Raw genomic sequence first — 19,922 nt, 5'->3', positions numbered from 1 at the left:
ATGTGAGAATGGTGTGGTATTTTATAATGACCCTAGATTTAATTCCATCTTGCTTAAAAAAAAAAAAAAAAATTAAAAAAAATTGTAAAAAAACTTTGACAAGTCTACATGCATTTGAAGGGAAGAAGGAAGCTTGGTGACAAGGCTCTAGTTTGACTTTCTTCAGGTAAAACTGAAATCCCCAATAATCAGCAGTTTCTTCTTAAGAGCACTAAGTAGTTCTTGGCCAAACTGCAGGGGAAACATTTTTGTTTTCCGTATTCATTAGCTGTAATGTTGGGATGCTTAGTTGACTTCTGTCATGTTCAGCTTGGGAACAGAGGAATTGTTTGAATGCTCCGTGACCTTTAGCTAAAGGTGGAAAAAACACATTACTTACACTCTTACCCTTCTAAAGTGTCCGAAGTTCATGCTCTCTCAAAGGAAACTTTTGCATAAAGGATACTAATTTTCAAGCAACCTGCAAATGTTTTCTGTAAACAGATCAATTTTCCTGTGTAGCGCACGTCCCCCTTTCCTTTTAAAGCCTCTTTGTGATCAATACTCCCTGGGGACAGAAGGGTTCTCCTCTTTTCCTCTTGTGTGGATCCAGTTTCTTGCTGTGCCCTCCTTACCAGTCATCCTTCTGTCAGTGCCCTGACATTTCAGAGCTGCAGGAATGATGCGGCTTCACATGCAGGCTGGGGTTCCTGGGATGGTGGTGTCAGCTGCAGGAGATGCTGGGGGTTGGGGCACACAAGGTGTCCTCATGCGGCAGCCTCTGTTCCAAAACAGCTTCTCTTTTTGGGGTGCTCTTAGTGTTTTACCTACTAGAGGTGCTAAACAGGTTTGAGGATTGGTAGGGTTGTGGTGTGTGCACATGCATATGAAACTGGTGCTCCATCTTTAGTCCCCATCGGGGAGCACTGTCCCCTCCCTGCAAAGCAAGAGGCACTCAGCATGCCTCCTGCTTGCTGTTTGCCCCCGTTCCCTGCACACTGCTTCAGCTGAGATGGAAAGGTGAGCTTAACACCTCTGCCCTGGCTTTGAGACCTTTGTGCTTTCTTCCATGCACTTCTCCTGTCTGGGAGCAGCTCTTCAGTTCCTTCATTAAACTCCCCATTTGCAAAACAGCACTTGTGTAGGAGCGTCCCAGCCCAATCGCTCATTTTTTTTTTTTTTTTGGCCCATGATAAATAACTTCCTTGTCTGTCTGAACCAGAGACAAGAGGTTGGTGCAAACTTGTGTTGATTTGGTGTCCTAGCCAAATGGTGGCCTGGGGGGAACTGAGTGCCTTCCCTGCCCGGACTCCGCCTCCCAGCAGTTCGAGCAGGGACAGTTAGACCCAGCATCCCACGGTGGAAGGTGCTGTAAGGAGATGCAAGCCCCTGAGATGGCAGGAGCTAGCTCATCTCTGCAGTGACATGCTCAGCGTGGCAAGGCAACAGCCAGGTAAGCCTGCAGGGAGGCAGTGTATTTTGCATTACAAGCACGAGACGCCTTTGCTGCTGTGTTGGTTTTCCTTGGAGTAGTTATTCACACTTTTATCTGCTGGAAGCAAAATGCCAGTCTGTGTCGGTGCTCCAGGAACTTGCAGAACGGAAGAGTTTACGGTGCCAAATGCTAAAATCCCCCAGGCTGCGAAGAGCCTTCTCCAACCACCTCTGAGCGCAAAGAAAAGCCTCCTGCTACCAGCTGCGCAGCAGAGCAGGGGGCGGTTCGTGCCAGAGATTTGCATCCCGAGTTCTGCCTGCTGGGCTCCAGCTAATGTTTTAAGGAATGACTTGACAATCAGAAACATATCATGGAAATACTGACTCTGCTCAGGTCTGTCACGAGAACTCAGTGCGATCTCTCTTGCGTACCTTTCCAGTGACGGCTTGCATAAGCTCTGAGCAGCTCAGCGGTGGATTTGGGAAAATTGGCTTTGTGCTGTGGGACTGTGAGAGCACGGGGGTGAAGGAACAGGACACCTAATTCCCTGCCTGGGGGTTTCCCCCATTGTCAGGAAGGAGTTGGCTTACAGCAGTTTGTGTTTAAAGCTCATTTTCCTTGGGATACAGCCTTTATCCAAACCAGGTTTTTTTTTCATCAAGCTACTGTAAACTTTTACGGTTGCCCCCTAATCTGCGTTTTGGATGTGATTTGATGCAGAGGGTGATGTTTTGCTTTTGGTTAATCTCAAGATTGTAAATCCACAGGGGAAGAAAGAACTTCTGCTGTGTATGTGGTTTGGCAAAGGTAGAGAGACCCATTAAAGCCACTTCTGGAGACATAAAGTCTTTGCTTGCGCTCCTAGGCTGACTGCTCATGCTGTCCCACCAGCCCCTGGAGACACCTTTTGCAAGACTGGAGGCTTTTGCTGGTTGTTACTGTCACCACATTTATTCAAAATACCAAGCGAGTCAGGTTCTTTGACCTGAAGGATTTGCTGTGGAGGTGTAAGGAAGTGTAGAAGAGAGATGAGTGGGGCATGTGGAAAGACAAAAGGGTCCTACATGGACCTGCAGATAGGTTGTGGGTGCTGCGTGTGATGTGTGGTGGGAGATGGTGGGGGATTACACCACAGGAGAGATGCGATGAGGAGCAAAATCACCTAGTGCTTTTAAGGTGGAAATTTTGGGTTTGTTTTGTGAAGAGAGCTGCTCACCCTGCATGGAGCGTTTGTGACCACGAGTGGCTTCAGGAAGCAGAGCACCAGGCATGGGGGATGGAGGAAGGGCAGACAGGTCATTCCCAGCTCAAAGGCGCCTGGATGCGACTGGGACAAAAGTCTTGTGATGGAGAGAGACTCAAAAGCAGCACTGTAATGGGTGTGCTGCTGCTCTGCGGGCGCCTCTGGCTGGCTCCAGCACCCGGCACTGGTCAGATGACTGGGAAGCCACAACAGCTGAGAGCTGCCCCCACCAAGACGTGACGACTTCTCCATGAATGGGATATTCAGACGGGACAGCTAAACGATGCTGACAGCCGTGGTTTGCTGGAGAGACAGGGGAGAGTGCGTCAGGAAGGATGCATTACTGTGCAGCTGGTACAGATGCTAATGGTGCTGGCAGCAGATGTGGCCGCAGTGCAGGGATGGCAGCAGAAATCAATGCCTTCCAAGAAGGGGCCACGCGCAGTGTGGTCACCTCCTAAAACAAAAGGCCAAGTCAGCAGCTTCTGAGAGATGGATGGCAATGAGACTGTGTTGGAACAATAAGGGCATTTGTCTTTTCAGCACATGTTGCATTGCCGTAGGCAAGATAAAAATGCATGTATTCAGCCAGGTTTTTATTACTGACCTTATCTTCAACAGTGGAGCTGACTCTGGAGGAGTCATCGTTTTGTTTTATGTTGGGTTTTTTTTTTCCCCCTCCTTAAACCTGCAGTGAACTCTTCCCAGGGTTTTGAGGAGGAAGTTGGGCAGACAGCGGTGTATTTGTGGACAACCTGTTTTGATCAATAACCACCTCCTTTGCACTTCGGAGGTTTTCTGTAGCTCCTCTTCGCTGGGCAGGCTGAGGGTGATGGGCTGATGCCATGCTGGTACCGTCACAGCCCTTGCTGTGCCCAGACCTCACACAGTGACAGCTCTGCTACTGCCCCAGTTCCTCCCAAACCTTCTCCCTTCCTCTTACCTGAATTGGCTTTGGAAAAATTATTTTCTCCAGGCAGAGGCTAAGAAGTGCATTTCTCGGTCTGATGAGCAACTGCTGCGCTGCCAGTGCCAAGGGGTATCCAGGCACCAGAGAGCTTTTCCTTTTATTGCTAAAATAGGTCATGCTTGCTGCTGGCAGAAAGATATTTAAAGCAACTTCTTTTTTCAAAGTTCAGGGTGTGCAGAGCAGGAGGAGGGGGGAGTATATCCTGTCTCTGGCAGAGCACCAGAGTGGTGGCTGTGCCACTTTGGCCACCCCACCTTGCACTGGAGAGCTGGTTTGCAGGTGGCATTGGTTGCTAGCCCAGCCTCCTGCTGCTGGCTAGCATCAAGGGGTCCAAGCAGCAGCTTATTGCACAAATTAATTGCTGGACCGTCTGAGGGCCTTGCAGGTTTCAAGTTGGGATACACTACTGCATGCTCCTGGCGCTGTGGGAAGCTCAACCTGCCGTGTGTCCCAGGGGGACAGCCTGAGACTGGGTGGTCAAGTCTTGGCCACCGTGTTGGGCTACTCTGATTTGTATGTCCCCTCTGACCATCCTCGTTGTATAGGGAAAAGTTCTGGGCATCAGAGGCGCGGGGTGTTCTCTGATTTGGGGAAACACCAGCGGAAAAGCAGGAGGAGAGGGAGGGAGCGTGGGGCTGGTGTGGGTGCTGCTCCAGGCAGTGCTGTCTGCAGCCGCTTTCAGCTCTCCTCTGAGGAAATACCACTGGAAACCAGGACACCCAGGGTGAAGGTGAGGCGTGGGGTGGAGCAAGGTGCCCAGATACTCTAGAGCCGGTGGGATGAGCGGAGCGTGGGATGTGCCAGGGCAGCACCTGTACGGTGCCCAGCCCTGGCTCTGCATGCCACCAGTGCCACAGTTTGGGGGGATCCAGCCCCGCTGCCCTCGCCCATCCATTCCCCAGCAGTTCAAGGGAGTTCTGGAGCAGCACGCGTGCTGCTCACGGACAGTGGGAACGGGCCAGGCAGCCTCTCCTGAAATTAGATAAGGGGCAGCTTATAAATAGTGAAATAAATAGGGATGCTTTGGCATTGTTTTTCACTTGCTGCTTGGACCACGCCATTATTAATCGGCCTCATTTAGGCTAAACGCTTGGGAGTGCTTCAGCAGAAATAGCACGTTGTTAGGAAATAAAAATTATTCGCAATACAATGCTGGGTGAGCTTGTAATGAACAGCCCACAACCTAATCCTTGCTGGAGGTGGCAAGGAGCTGGGATTTGCTCCTTGAGGAGTGTGTGCAGTGCCCTGGCCCGTTTGCCTGCCTGCAAAAGGTGACGAGGACAGTGTGGGACAGCGGCTCGTGGCTGGGTGAGGGCTCGGGTTCCTGGGGAGCTGGGCAGGTGAGGTGCTGCCTGTGCCAGATGCTGCCATCAGAGGTGGCTGCTGGCACCGGTACCACCCTCTGCCGGGAGCCAACTCAGCTGGTGGATTTGGGGACCAACCCCGGCATCACAACTCTCGGTGTCACTGCAAAACAAGAGCTGGTGGTTTGCAAGTGAAGCTGCCTGCACTGAAACTCGGTGGGAAGCTCCTGGTTGCTTTCTTGACTGAAGATGTGGTAAACCACGGGGGAAGGATCTGATGCTTTGGGCTGCTTGAGCTGTGTTGCAGGTGCTCGCCTGGCTGTGCTCTAGGTCTCCACGGGTTTCCTCCAGAGCTGTTTCCCAAGGAAGCCAGGAGCTCTGGGCTTGCACTTGTTTTTCTGCTGGTGGGACGAAGGAAGCAGGAGCAGTTCACCTTTCTGTTGCCATATCAGCTCGAGGCTCCCTTTCTGCAGGCCTCGTGTCTTTGGGATCTTTTCCTCAGGGGCTACCTCTTTCAGCTGTGGGAATACCATCTGGGTGGAGTAGTCGGTAGATGCCTTGTCCATATGGATGTGCTGTGTGCTGGAGCTGGGAGAGCAGGGTCAGAGCTGCTGTTGGCTGTGGCGTAGCGTTATCTGGCTCTGCATGCTGTGGGTCAGTGCCCAGGGGTGCTTCCAGCATCGCTTTCAAACATCTCTTTCTCCCTCCTCGGAGGTCAGGCGTGCCAGACTCGGGCAGCTGCAAGCGGGGGAAGGAGAAATGAAGCACAGCAGCAAGTGCACGCGTTCAAAACAGAAAGTGAGAGATGCAGCAGGGCTGTGCGGCTGTGTGCAGTTATTAGTTTAGCGTGGGGGTTATTCTGAGGTCAAGGGACAGCACAAAAGATGTTGTTGGAGACATTATGGTAGGTAAGGCAGCCAGCTGAAAATTTTTTAAAGAGGGGGAGAGAAAAAGCTGCTGCTTTTTTTTTTTTTCTCCCCCCCCCCCCCCCCCCCTTTTTTTTTTAACTTCCGTGGGGCTGTCTCTGTTTTTGCCGAAGGCTTTTCTGTAATATTGCATTCAGTCTCCTGGCTTTAGACAGTCTGATTAGCATATCTAAATGAGCCTGATAGACTCAGGTTATTTAGGGTCAGAGGATTTACCAGGAAGGGGAGGGAGACAGCGCTCTCAGTGCTCCCGGATCAAACACCACCACAGAAAGACCTTGAGACTGGGAGTGCTTCCACCAGCTCCCCTTCCCTGCATCCCGGGGCAGGGGCTGTGTGGACGTGTCCACCTCCCTCGCTGGCAGCAAAGGATGCTTCTGGCACCTCTGGCTGGACGCAAGTACCTCCGCAGTCTGCTGCATGAAGAAGTGTATTTTAATGAGGCTGCTGTTGGCTCTTTAGCATTTTATTTATTAAAACATTGGCCTTGTGCTGCACTGCTCTGCTGAGTGATTGATGGCACTCCAGGCACTCTCGGTGGCTGTCCATCTTCGGCGATGCTGCTAGTGCTGACTTGGCCCAGCCCAGGGCTTGTGGTATGGGGTCAGGCCCGGCTCTGGAGGCTCGGCTCTTGTCAGGGCAGGTTTCTGGCTGTATTGAGGCAGAAGGCAGCTGCGTTTCAGTCCTTCTCCTTGCAAGACCCTTCCTCAGCAGGCTTTGACTGAAAAGGGTTTGATGAGAGGGAATTGGACCTGTGTGTCCAGGCCAGGGTTCTGCAGCATTCCCATGGGATGCTGGTGTCTGCCCCGGGTGCCTGTGGCTCCCGCTGCCTGCTGAATTGCAGTGTGTGCCCTGCTGTGGGAATCTGCTGTGAGGAGCTGCAGTTCTGGCGATGGTACCTCTTTGTGCTCCCCATCACCTCCAAAGCAGCAGCACACAGCCCCGCATTGCTGCTACGTGTCCCTTTGCTGCTGGCAGCGTGCAGCCCCTTCTCAGTGGGTTGCTTGGAGCTGAAGCAGTGCAACGTGAGGCTGAGGCAGCTCAGCCCTGAAGAGCTTGCTCCCTGATTTGATTTCTTTTGGGTGATGTGCTTGGGAGCTAGCGCAGGTGCATAGTTTGAAACTGAATAATGTAGGTTTTCCTTGTCATTTTTCTAATTAATTTAGCTGGCTTCATCCTAAGCTTTAGACATGTGGCTTGCTGGTTTTGAGGTGTCTCCTTCTTGCATGCAAGGCCAGGGCAGCTCTCCAGCTATATGTATCTGTATCTGTAGCCAGTAATACCAGGTGGCTTGTGAAGGACAAAGGCAGCAAGCATTTCTGGGACTGAAAGGTGGCGACGACCGAGCCTCTTTGCTGCACTTGGATGTCGGACCACTCCCAGCGACAGGGATCCAACCCTTTTCTCCTGGCTGGGTGACTTCCATGTTTTGCCCAAGTCTGCTACTGACCTGAGCCCACTGCTGCTCCTTGGCCATTGTGGGTTGGCCAGGCACTGGTGGGGTGAGTGGTTGCAGGAGCAGGAGACACCAGAGCAAGGATGTGCACAGCAGGGTTGCACTGCGGAGCTGCTGGAGGGACAGATGTCTGTGCTGGAGGATGGATCCTCCTGCCAATGCTCCATGGTAGAAGTATTTTTGGGGAGTGTCTGTGCTGGCTGTGTCTGGGCTGTATCTCTCCTGCTCAAACAAGCTTTCTGACTGCTCACAGGGCTGCTCCTACGGCATTGTGTGGGTTTGCTTCCATCGGGAAGGATGGATGCCCCAGGGAGTGTAACTTTGACTGTGGCAGCTCAGCCTCGGCATCACCGAGCTGGTTCTTGACCCTGCTACAGCCCCAGACAGTGCAGTCCGGGGAGGGGAACCTCTGGCCTGTTACACTGCCCACATGGTTAGAGAGGACACATGTTCTGTTAACTGGGGTTTTATTTTGGACAGCTGCTGTTCTGTCAGGAGAATGATAAGGCCTTGCCATTGAGACTTCCAAAGTGATTTTGGTTGTTTTGCTTTGGTGGTGTTTTAGAAACATTCTCTGTCCCTCGCCTGAGTGAAGAAGCTTAATTTCTATCAGCAGAAGTGGAAAAGGTGCTCGTCTTCTCTTTGCATATCTTCCTGCACTCTGTAAACACTCCTCCCACCCCCTTGAGTCTGCTGATGTGCCCTGGCCTTTCTACTTCCTTAATTTCTGAATCATAATACTTACTGAATTTATGAAATTCTGCAAAACTTCCACGAAGTAAATCTGTGTGGGAGCACCTGAGCCACAAGGAATAACAGGAAGGTTGGTGTAAAAGGAACACTGTCCTGACCAGAGGCAGCAAGAGAACTGAGAGCCCTGGAGAAGGTGCTCTGACACATCAGCAGGTTTGGGGGGGTGGGAGGAGGGTTTGCAGAGGGCAGGAGATGCTAAGAGAGCAGTAGGGAGAGGGAGAGCAAAAAATAGAATTGAACAAAACCCAGCAAAGCAACAGGGAGGAGAAGGAGCAACGTGTAGCTTGGGGCTGTAGAGTTTTTTTACTACTTTTATTTCGGGTGTCTTACAGCTGCCCTTGAGCAGGTGCCAAGGATGCACTAGAAATGTTGGGTTTGGATGGGGACTGAATGCTGTTCGGTGGGGGGGAATTGATGTGGCACCCACTGGACGCTGTTCTCTGGTGTCTGCTGGCGTGGGGAAGGTGCAGCGGTGCTGGCAGCGAGGTGCTTCCCAGCACGCGTCTTTAAAACGCGTCTACACAAAACTGAAGCCTCTTCTGAAGGCAGCTCGTAAACCTTTCTGGCGTTTGCGTTTGAAAAACAGTCATAGCTCACAGTGCAATTTACTGTAGTAACTTTCTGAGCAATTAATCCACCTGTGTCCTGCCAGGTCTCCTGTGGTTCCTTTGACAGTTCATCATAGGGCACAGAAATTTTGTCAGTTTTAATCCTCCTCACTAATTTTTGGGTTATGCTTTCTTCTGGTAAAAGCAAACACTGGTGTGAGCAAAGTGGAGCAGGTCACAGAGTGAGTTGGGTAATGTCTGGAAAAGCAGGAGCTGGTTAGTGTTCACCAGCTTTGCCCTCGGTGGGGATGCCGGAGAGGCATGTGTGCCATCCCATCCTGGAGCTAATGGCGCAGCGTAATGAGCTTCCCCATCACTTCAGGCCATGCCAGCAGGCTCTGGGCTCCACTAGCAATGTTCTGGTGGGGTTAGGGGAGGAAAAGACAAAGCTCAGCTGAGTGTGGGCAAGGGGAAAGGAAAAACAGATGGTTCACAGGACGTGCAAGAGCCTTTTTTGGTGGGTGTTTTTTTTTTTTTCCCTCAAGGGCACAGCCTTTGAGCTTCCCAGACAGGTAATTCTTGTTTATACGCCCACAGAAGGTGATGGTCCTGGTTGTGGGCCTGTTGATGTGTCTTCCCAGACATGGTGTGTTTGTTTTGGAGGTGGATGTCAGGAGCTGCATTGCTCTTCTTTTTTTGTATTTAAAACCATGACAGGCACGAACGTGGGGAAGCTTGTTCTAGGCAGCGGTTCTGCTTTGGCTGGGGCTGTAAGAGCGAATGGGCTCTTTCGCTCCAGATACCGGAGTTTGTCCTGTCTGCAGTTGGACCGGTGGCATTGTCCTGCAGCCCCCCGTGGTGTCCCATGTGGATGGACTCCAAGCTGAAGGAGAAGCAGCATCACGGGGCAGAATCCTCCCTTAACACCTGGATCCACAGCACCAGTGGAGCATCCCTGTGAGGACAAGTGGACACTGTCCCAGTAGCGCTGCCCTCCTGTCTCAAGAACCTGTCTGAAGACAGTCCCTGCCACGGAGGCTGAGGTTGGGAAAGGCCAGGTTGGAGGTGGAGACCGGGAGCTTGGGGCCGGCCGAGGCTTCCTGGTGTTTCCTGAGGTTGGTCAGAATGGGAAAGGAGCTGCACCATGCTGTCGCCTGGTGCTGGGGAGGAATGAACTCTATTCCAGAAACTGGTGCAGCTTTCTGGGCACAAGGAGAAGCAGTGGCCATCACCACCACCATTCCCCTGTCTCCACTATTTGGTATTTGGCCTTTGCAGCTTTTGTGCAAGAGAGCCTGAATGTGGGGTCAGGGATCTGCTTTTCTTGGCTGGACTGAGTGCTTACCACTTCTGGTTTTCTTCCTGGCTTTCCAGAAAGCTACTATGCAAACATCTTGTTTTACTCTACAGTGGTCAAAGATTTTGGGCTTTGATATTCCCTTCTGCTCTGCAGCTGGCTGGGGGAGAGCATGGCATCCAGCGCTGGGCTGCCCTGATCACTTACAGCTTGGGAGTGCTCCTCCAGGTGCAGGTTGTTGCTATTTAAGCTCCCAAATTCTTCCTTTGCTTGCCGCATACCTTGCTGGGGCACTTCTCCAGCTTCATAGTGCTGGAGTGTGTTAATCTTCACTGTATCTTATCAAATAATTTCTGTTATACCTGTTAAGGCTGAGAGTCCCTTGCCCACACTCCCAGCTGCATGCATGTGGTATTTTATGTATTGATTTCTTTTTGTATTTTATTTTTACTCTGTAATTTCTTTTTGAGGGACTCAGGGCTGTTTTGTTCCAGTTGAGAACTGTTCAAAATAGACTCCCAGGTGGGATTGGTTCGTCTAATGTAAATATGTCAGGGTTACCAGGGATATTCTGTGGCAGGGCTTTCTATGCCATTGCTGAAGGTCTTAGTTAATTAGATGATTAGTCTTCTGGTCAAGTATCTATCTGCAAATAAAAAATAGCAGTTGAATGTAGCTGCTAAAATACTGTTGCTGGAATCAGTGTGTGGCACAGAGCAGGAGGGCTTCTTATTTAATTAAAATCAGGAACATACTGTACTGTACTCTCCAAGGGTCAGGGAACAAAAGGGACGTACACATAATAAGTAGCAAACTGTCCTTTCAAACCCCTTGAGCTCAGCCCAGGGGAGCTGCGTTTAAAGGGAAACTCTCAAGATAACGTTTGTGATTTCGCTGCTTTGTTTTTTTCTTTTCTTTTTTTTTTCTTTCTCTGTACTGCTGTGTGGATTATTGAAGCTGAAAGTATCCCGTGACTTTTAATTTTCTTCTTACCTGTTCTTCCTCTCGATTTGAAGTTGTCAGCAGGACTGCTTGGATGCCAAAAAATCCCTCCGTGTGTGCTCATCGGCTGGGTTGAGCTTGCTGGGGTCCCATCCCTGGAGCCAGCCTGCCAGCAGCCCCTGCAGAAGGCTGGGGGCATGTTGGACTGAGCCACCATCCCAGGGCGGTGTGGGACTGGGGGTTACTGGGAACCCTTTCAGGGGACGAAAAGCACTGACCTCTGTGGTCCAGCACCCAGTGCTTCAAAGGAGGGGTATCTATATGGTTTCTTCTGAGTTGTCGGGGTTCAGTGCTTGCTTGAAAGTTACCACCAGCCTAACGAGCTCTTCTCTGTTTCTGCAGGACGTTGCGCTGTTGGAGTACCAGCATCATTCCAGGGATTTCGCTTCCCATCTCCCGCCAGGGTCTATCATGCAGCCGCAGCGGCGGAGGCCGTCCCTGCTCTCCGAGTTCCAGCCGGGCAATGAAAGGTACTGGCTGCTGCCTTCCCCCAGCCGTGGGCATCCTGAGCGTGTGGATTTCGCACTGTGGTGTGGGGGGCGGCTGTGCCAGCCCTGGGCGATGTTGATGTTCTGTTGTGCGTTGGTACTGACCGTTGGTACTGACCGTGCTCCCTCTCTGTGCCGGTTTAGCTTTGTTGTGCTAATGCAAGTGGCACCTTTTGCCTTCTGGTTTCTTCCCTTGGACTGTTGTGCGTTTTAAAGACATCTCAAAACCACCAAAGAACAAAAATCCCACCCCCCTCACTTCTGCGGAGCTACGCATTGCTGTGGCTGGTTGCAGCAGCTTTCTTAAATGTGGAAAATAAAGCTGCGTGGCTGGGTTTGGTTGGTGACACCTGAGGCTGGAGGGAGAAGAGCTCATTTCCACTGTGCATCTCCGCTTCCTCTTCTGCTGCTCTTCCTCCCCGCTTTCATTGGGTTTTTTCTCTTTCTGCCTTCCCCTCACAACTGTCTCTGAATTGCTTTTTTTTCCTGTCTGCTCCCCTCATGGCTCTCCCTGTGTCCCCGCTTTCTCCTGTAGCCTCCTGTGGGAGGCTGGCAGTGGTTTTGGGTGCTGCTTAGGCAAGCGCTGCGTGGCTGGGGATGCTGGAGATGCTGTAACCCCAGGAGCCGATCTGTTCTGAAGGTTGTCACTCTCACTCTCTGTTTTGTCTCAAAATGCTGTGCTCTCACAGTTTCTCTTCTGCATTTGATGCTTAGTGGCTTTGGAAAAAAACTGGCCTGGAAGTGAAATAAGAGCCTTGCAAAAAAAAAGGATTTATGCAAAGTGTTATTTTTTTTTAATGCTTATTCCTTAGTCAGGCTAAGGATAAAACCAGGGCAGGGTCACAGAGATGAATCCTGTTTCTCTAAAATCATAATTGTTAGGGGGAGAGGAGAAAAACCTCAGGGTGCTGGATGTGTGAGGGCATTAGATGCAGACAGGACCCTCTTTTTCTAGTGGGATGGGTTTGGCTTAGTGCCCAGTAGAAACAAACCCCCAAGAATTTGGAGGCAAAAAGCAGCCTTCAAAGTTAGTTTTGCATTTGTTCTCCTGGATGGTGCTTGTGGCCCTTGCATGTACAGAGGGTAATGCTGCTGCTGCTGACTGGTAGTTTCTTGCAGCATATTGAGAAACCAAAGCAAGCCAGGCAGTGCTTTGATTTCTTAGTGCAGACTAACATGGTTAAGTTGGAAGTGGGTGGAATTCAGCTAAATTTGGGGGAGATGGGTAAAGAAGACCGAGCAAACATGCTCCTGCCTGGTTTTGTTTTTCATGCTACTTACAGTTTGCAAAATGGAGAACCAGTTCTGCTCTCCAGTAAAATGAAGGTTTCAAGGTCTAAATATGCTGTTTAAAAACTGTATCTTGGTTCTTCCATGTAACTAAAAAAAAACCACCTGCAAGCCTTGGTGTCTGCTGTACCACATGCCTAATGTGGTGTGTTCATCCAAGCATCTTGCTTTGGCTTACAAATGTTTCAAGGTCTCCAGACTTACTTTTGTGTTGACAATCATATGAATGTGGGTAAATGTTAATCGAGATTGTCTGGTCTAGATCACTTTCAACCTGAACAGTGAAGTTTTGGCATGCTATAAAAAGAAGCTTTTTTTTTTTTTTTGTAAGAGGCCCAACTTAGATTTCATCCCTTTTCCCTGTAACATCTGAAATATTGAACTTTTGTAAAAATTATAATGGGTAATAAAGCTAAAAATATTGCTTATGTTCAGCTCAGTTGGCATTTTGTGCCAGAGTGCTGGGATATAGACCCATTAAAAAAAATATTTTTGGGGTGTCTGGGGATGTAGGATGAGGAGGCCTGCAGAAATGTTCAGTCCAGTGTAATTAATTATTGGAGTAATTCAGACTGGGTGGGGTTGGGGAGGTGTTAGTCTGTTTTGCAAAGCCAACTGCTGTTTCTCTGCATCTTTAAGCACTACACTTAATCTACCCTGTGAGGGTTTTGCTTTTTCGTCTTCGTGGTATGAGGATCTGCTCTAAAGTAGTGGCTGATGTGCTGTAAACAGAGCCCGTTGGGTGCTTGATTGCTCACCTGAGGGTTCCTCAGGTGCTTGAGGGCCAGGATCCTGGAGCTTCTGGAGCAGGTTGGATTGCTCATTGATGCCCATCCCAAAAAATAGCTCTGGCTCTGCCTGGTGCAGAGCAAAGCCTGGGTGAGGGAGGGTGGGGAGAGCAGCCATCCCTGCAGCTGAGTCCCCTTGGCAGGTTCGTGTCAGGCGCATCTGTAAGCACTTTGGCTTTGTTCCTGGGCTGGGATTGATGGCTTTGAGCAGAGGCAGCTGGCTCTCACTTTGAGGGGCTGGGGAGGAGGGAGCGACCGAAGGCAAACAAGTCAGGTCTGCAGCGCGGGCACAGGGGGTGAATAGAGGGAGGCACAGGGCTGTTCTGTGTCTGAAAGGAAGACCCTTACCTTGGTTTCCAGCCTGATACCCCACCTAGCACTCAGTGGTGGTGAGTGCAAGACCATCCTCCCCTTGAGGCAGCTGTCAGCGGAGGGGAGCCCTTCCAGTCCCCCATTGCTTTGGATGTTCCGAGGAAGCAGCCTGTCTGCTGTTGGTTGCGGTGGCTTTTGCTCTTCCAGGATTACTTCTGTCCTCAAAGAGATCAATTTGTGAGTCTGGTGCAGGTGGGATGTGGCAGACTGACGGTGCTGGAGATCGAGCCCTGTGCATGTTCCCGGGTGGACGTCCCTGCTGTTGCCATACCTCTTGCTGATCCAGAGCAGAGCCTGCAGCCAGAGAGCGTGGTTCAGCCCTCGGGCAGCTGGGTCCCAGTTCCTCTGAGCCCAGCCAGCCATGGGTGGTTGCTGTTTCACCCTTCCCTCCTAGAAGCCACAGGAATTTACTCTGTGCTGGTTTTGGGGTGGTTGTCCCCCAGTTTGGCTTTGCTTTTACCTTGGATGGACCTCTAAAGCTTTTGCAGACTGTCTTTGCATATGGTATTTGAGGCTCGACCTCATGGATGCTTTAAATCCTGTAGAAATTGTTTGGGCTTGCTTAGATGGTTTTCCTGCAGCTTTGCAGGTTTTCTGTCTCTCCTGGCTGCAGTTTTGCTGTAGCCACCAGGATGGTGTTTAGCTGTGGTCCAGGGAAGAGGAAATGAGCGGTGAAGTTTCACCGTGGGCGTCATGTTTTAAGTATGAATCACGTGTTGGTGGCAAAAAGCTGGTGAGTGGCAACTTGCTGGAAGGAATGGGGTGCCAAGATGATCCCACATTTGGGGGCTCCCTGAGTGAGAAGCTTGTTGAATGTCAGGCTCAGACAGCTGGATGGTTGCACAGCTGAGCCTGGTGGGTCAGTCAGGATGGAGAGGATCAGTTGCTGATGGGTCACACCATGGTGGGCTCTCCTCCTTCAGGGGTGGTGTGCCTCCTGTGTCTCCTGTACCCCACCCTGGGCAGCCCAGTGCTGCAGGAGATGCTGGGGAGTTGCAGACTGCCCTTTGCCAAGCGTATCAGCCTTGAGAGTTGTCGTCAGCCCTTGGTGGATGGGTAGAGAATTTGCACTGCCTGTGCAGCAATTCTGGCTGGGAAGAAGGAAGGAAAACTTGAACCGCTCTGAGTCTGTTGCTATAGGGAAAGTTGGCTCTGTCTGTCTCTGCAGGGATGTGCTGCTTTCCTTGATGATTTTTTTGGTAGCAGGCTTTTTCTTGGAAGGATCCACAGACTTCCCCTTAGCTTGTTCGGTTGGCTGTGCCAACTGGACTGCAGGAGCGAAGAGAAGTATTTCAGGATCTGCTGTTGGTACAAGTCGTACCATGAATACTTGAAGAGGAATGTCCTGGCAAGGTGACAAGGATTAGGTTTTTTTTCCCTCTTCTCTATTTATTTTGGTCCACAAAAGAAGTGAGAAAAGCTGGGTTGAGTGTTAAATGGCAGGTGCCAGTGGGGTGAGGGGTCTGAAAAATCAAAGAACTGGGTGTTTCTGCATTGGGATTTTAGAGTAAGGTTCCGTATTAACGCAGGAATGCTGGGGTGGATAATGGCCTCTCTGGCAGAAAACATGGCTGTAAATAAGTGGTATGCATGTTAACACAGTATATTCCGCAGTATAAATATATAAATATACTTACCCAGAATAAGATGAGTCACTGTTTTCATAGGAGCCTATTTTCCCAGTTCAGGAGACCATGCTCCTTTTCCAGAGCCTTTCTGCTTAGCAGTCGTGAGGAGTTTGAAGAGTGTTGATCTGTAGTATGACACTTCGGGTACGTGAAGCAGCTGCTGTGTTTCTGCAGCCATCTGAGATAGCCATGTGCAATATAGCATGAGAGCAGGCCTAATTACTGTGCTTATTGAATGTGATTAATCCTGCTGGCTGAGGAGCCTGGGGAGCAGTGGGAAGCTGGGGCAGTGTGCGTGGCCGCTGGAAATCATGTGTAGCTCTCGGTCTTCATCTGTGCTGGGCCAAATGGCATCAACTGCTCTCGAGTTAACAGCACGACCGATCTGATATTATTTATGGTCTTTAATTAAGTTTCCATTTTTAAAGGTGACCCTCTTCCTTGGGAGTGAGCGGTGGTGCAACTGAAATCCCTGCAACCATACATCTTTGTGTCTTTTCCACTCTTGAAATGATGTTCTGGGAGCTGCGTTTTCTTCCTCCCTGTAACTGAACGTGGGAGAACAGTGGCTGGAAAGGGCAGGTACTGGTGTGCAGGCACTTGGGGACAAGTCTTGTCTTGCAAGTGCCCCCTGCTCCGGTGGGGGCTGCAGGCACATCCGTGGGTGGGTACGGAGGGCTCCACAGAGGAGGTGTGGAGACAGTAGGCTTCACGGAATGGGCAGTGTTCCCTGGCAGGGGGGTGCGAGGGGACGCCTTGGCTTTGCCTCGGCTGGGATGAAGGGGTAACAGTTCATGAAGCAACTTCCCCATGCATCACCTTGAACCAGGTTTATTTGGGGGGAGGAAGGGTGATCTTGCAGTGTGTGCAGCAGGCTTGGTGAAACGGGGGATGTCCCTGAAGCCTCCTAAGTTCAGGGAGTCCTGCAGCCACCCAGGACAGCCGAGGGAGCTTTCCTCTGGGGCTCCAGGTTTTGGATGCCTGGAGGAAGTGTGTGGGTGAGCTTGTGGAGGGACACAAACGTTGTTCCTCCTCCTCCTCTTGAGTGAGGCAGTGCTGTTATGTGGCACAGTGTTAAAGCTCCTGCTGCTCCTGTCCATGAATAATTCAGGCTCTGTGTATGGGGATCTTCAATATGCAACTTTAAAGTAAAGCATCTGCTCTCTTCTAAATCACAGTTGGCTTGGAAGAAGTTGGCTGGGGGGGTGTTGTGTGGGGCGGTTGAGGCACAGCTACCTGCCCTAGGGTGGAAATTCACAGCTGGGAGCATCACAAGGTTGCTCATGGGACCACCTCGTCACAGCCACTCGGTTGGACCTCGAGAGGACCTGGGTGTCCTTGAGCTGGACCACATGACGAGCTAAGCATCCTGCTCAAGGCAAAGGCAGTCCCGCACCTTTGGCTTGTGAAGACTCAATCCTGCTGCTGGTAGATGGTGCTGAGGCTGTGGGAGCTCCACCTTCCCCACCCAGACAGGTTGTTCTTTCCATGGCCTCTGTTGTTGTGATGGCTTTTCCCTCTCTCCACCTGTATGACAGACGATCAGGTGGCCCTGTACATGGTTTTTCTAGCTGCTTGGCAGCAGGTTTGCTCCTACAAACCCTCTGGTTTCCCTCTGTAAGACATTTCAATTTGCGCACTCTCCCACTCCAGCTATCATTAGTATAAAGGGGTTGCTGAAGCCTCTGACAAATCTTAGCGTTAGCTATAAATAATTCATTTCAGCACTAGTGGTTTTCTGTATTACTCGCTCTCAAAAGCATTTTATTGTCAGCCTGTACCTGTGGGGGCTGGAGACTTTTTTTCTAAAAACTTATTTTTGGAGGCAAATTCCCACCAAAGCATCTCAGCTGGAAGAAATAAACAGCTGCAGCAAGGTGATCACTTGTCTTGATTCTGCTTCCAAGAGACAGCAAGAGCCATTTTTCTAGCCTGGCTGTGTTGTTTGGCCCTGTGATGTAGGGAAGAATATTTGTGGATGGGAGCAAAACTGAAAACGTGCCCTCGTTGGGAAGTTGGTGGGAGCCGGCTCAGGGTGGCTGCTGGTGTTCAGAGCCCTTGGTGCAGGAGGCACGTCTTGGTGAAGCCAAGCTGGGTTTGCTGGATGTTGAAGAGCAGTTGTTCCTCCTGCTGCCACCTTCTGCTGCTCAGCTGGAGAAATGGGAAGGTTTGAAGAGCAGGGGAGGGTTGTGGTGCTCTGGAAAGACCGGCAGCGTGCTCCTGAGGTGGGTTAGTTGGGTGGGAGAGTCCTCTTGGACCTCTGAAAAGTTTGTATGTGCCCGTTTCCCTGTGATATGGCTTGAGCAAAGTAAAGAAGATCCATTTCGATCTCATGATGGCTGCTCTTACAAGCTCCAAGGGCAGCTTAGGATGTCTTGTTTGATCCTCTCTCGCAGGAGAGTGATGCTCTCGGCTTCCTCGAGACTCAGCCAGCAGTCAACCCCTTTCAACCCCCCCTTTCCCCCCCCCCCCCCCCCCCCCGAGCCCATCTCACACTCACCTGGCTTTGGTGTAGGTATAATGTGGCAGAAGATGTTTTCCTAGGTCCCAGTGACCTGTATACGCTGGAGCGCGACCCACACTTGCTCTAAGGATTTTACCTGCTCGTACCTTCCTGACACCCCACGTGAGTCTACTGAGGAAACTGCCCCAGTGAATGAGTAACACAGCTCTGCAGCTGGCAGGGTGCGATTAGTTTGGCAAATTAGTAAATAAACCAAAGGTCTAGTCTTGAGTTATCTTGATCTTCTGGGCTTGGACCTGCCGCAGCGGAGTTGTGTGGGGCTGGCTGGATGTGGGGGCAAACCCTGGGCACCCAGCCCCAGTGTGTCAGCAGATCTCGTGCTGCTCTGCTTCTGAAGTAGCTCAGTGTTTGTGGTGAAGGACTCCAGGTGGAGGCTAACCCGCTCCACTGCGTCATTAACGCTGGTTTATTTCATTTAATCAGGCATAACTCCCATGCAATTAAAAACACTCTTTCCCTTCAGCAAAGTAGGAATCTCTGGAATAAACCAGCCAGGTGGGAACTATTTGGAAAATGCAGCGAAACCCCAAACTGGGTGTAATGGGAGGGTTTTTCAGGCAGGGCTATTTTTACGCTGACAGGGGCGTCATCATTTTATGAAAGTCTGTTGTAAGGAGCTCACTGCAGGTGTGGATGTAGAGTGAAAGGTGTGAAGGCTTCAAGCAAGAGCAGTTGTATTTGCAGCCGGGACAGGCTGAGCGGGTTGTGTCAGGCAAAGCGATCTTGGGAGCGGCTGGAAATTCCAGTGGATAAAGTTAATAGCAGTTCCAATGGATGTGGAAATGGAAATAAAATAACACTCTCTAACACTGCAGCTGCTTTCCCCAGCATGGCCCCTGCCTTGCTGTAAGTAAGTGCCTTTGCAAAGCTGAGCGTTGCTCTTATCTTAAAAATACATGTTTTTTTCTGAGCGTAGCAGTTGTGTCGGGTGGTGTTGGGTTCCTGACAACTGCAGAGGTCTCAGAGCCGTCCTGTGTCAATTAGCAGCTTCTTGGTAATATGGCCTTAGGAAAAAAAAAAAAAAGGGGTAGAAGTGGAAATAAATACATTTGATTTTTAATTGCCTCAGTACAGGAGAGCCTTGGGTGTTGGAATATTTTAGCACCTGCCCAGCTCAACAGTTGCTTATTGTTCCTGGGTTTTACAGCAGAGCCCGAAATGTCAGTGTGCAGCTGCGGGCGGGCAGGGTTTGCACGAGGGGTTGGGACAAGCCAGCAGGAAACTTGAGAGGTGCCAGGAGATATTTCTGGGCTTGCTGAGAAAAGTTGAGGATCATTCAGTGTGAAAGTGTTTGCAGGTGAAGGGAGCTGTGCTTCAATGCCAAATGGAAGAGCCGTTCTACTCTGCAGAGTTTGCTGTGTGAGTTGTGCATTCGCTCTCTCCTCTGCTGGAGCCTGGGGTGGCAAAGGCAGTGCCAGAGCCTTCCCGCAATCCCGTCCCCTTCTTGCTGCGGAGGAGGAAGAGGATGAGCCAGATTCTGTTTCTGTATGTCAGCAGCAAAGCTGCTGCCCAAATCCCAGCGCCAGCCACCTGTGCCAAACCCACAGCAGCGGCGTTTGGCGTGCACAGGCTTTCTGCCTGCTGTTGATGTTTAAAGAGGAGAAAAAAAAAAAAGGGGGGAAAAAACCCAAGAAAAACCCCAACTTGCTTCCCTGGAGCAGCATTGAGTGTGCCACACTGGTGCGGGGGAGGGCGGAGGACTTCGCTCTAGGTGGTGCCCCCCAAGGCTTTTGCTGGATGCAGTGCAGAGCCATCACAGCTGCTGGCAGGACTGCCACTGGCTTCACAGGGCTCTGGGTCCTTCCCTTTTTGTTGTCCTCTCTGAGGTACTTAATTAGCCAGGTGAAAATAATGTCAGCAGTTGCAGTTTGCAAATGGGGGCCAAATGATGCACAAGACCCCCTGTCTCTTACGCTTGC

General features: G+C 50.8%; 1 protein-coding gene across 11 annotated transcripts in view; it reads left to right on the top strand.

Annotated features, from left to right (window-relative positions):
* Positions 1–19,922, top strand: part of NCOR2 (nuclear receptor corepressor 2) — a 253,710-nt gene that overhangs the window by 79,109 nt on the left and 154,679 nt on the right. For 10 of the 11 annotated variants that reach the window (XM_055794127.1, XM_055794120.1, XM_055794126.1 and 7 more), the window contains exon 3: positions 11,256–11,383. In XM_055794127.1, the coding sequence (XP_055650102.1) occupies positions 11,256–11,383 (128 nt within the window). Of the gene's footprint in view, positions 1–9,423; positions 9,730–11,255; positions 11,384–19,922 lie in introns of those variants that run through there. The other variant, XM_055794122.1, reaches the window with a different exon arrangement.

The sequence above is a fragment of the Falco peregrinus genome, chromosome 2 (genome assembly GCF_023634155.1).
Source record: "Falco peregrinus isolate bFalPer1 chromosome 2, bFalPer1.pri, whole genome shotgun sequence".
Lineage (NCBI taxonomy): Eukaryota > Metazoa > Chordata > Aves > Falconiformes > Falconidae > Falco > Falco peregrinus.
Note: the sequence above shows the minus strand (reverse complement) of the source record. Positions and strands in the feature narration are given on the sequence as shown.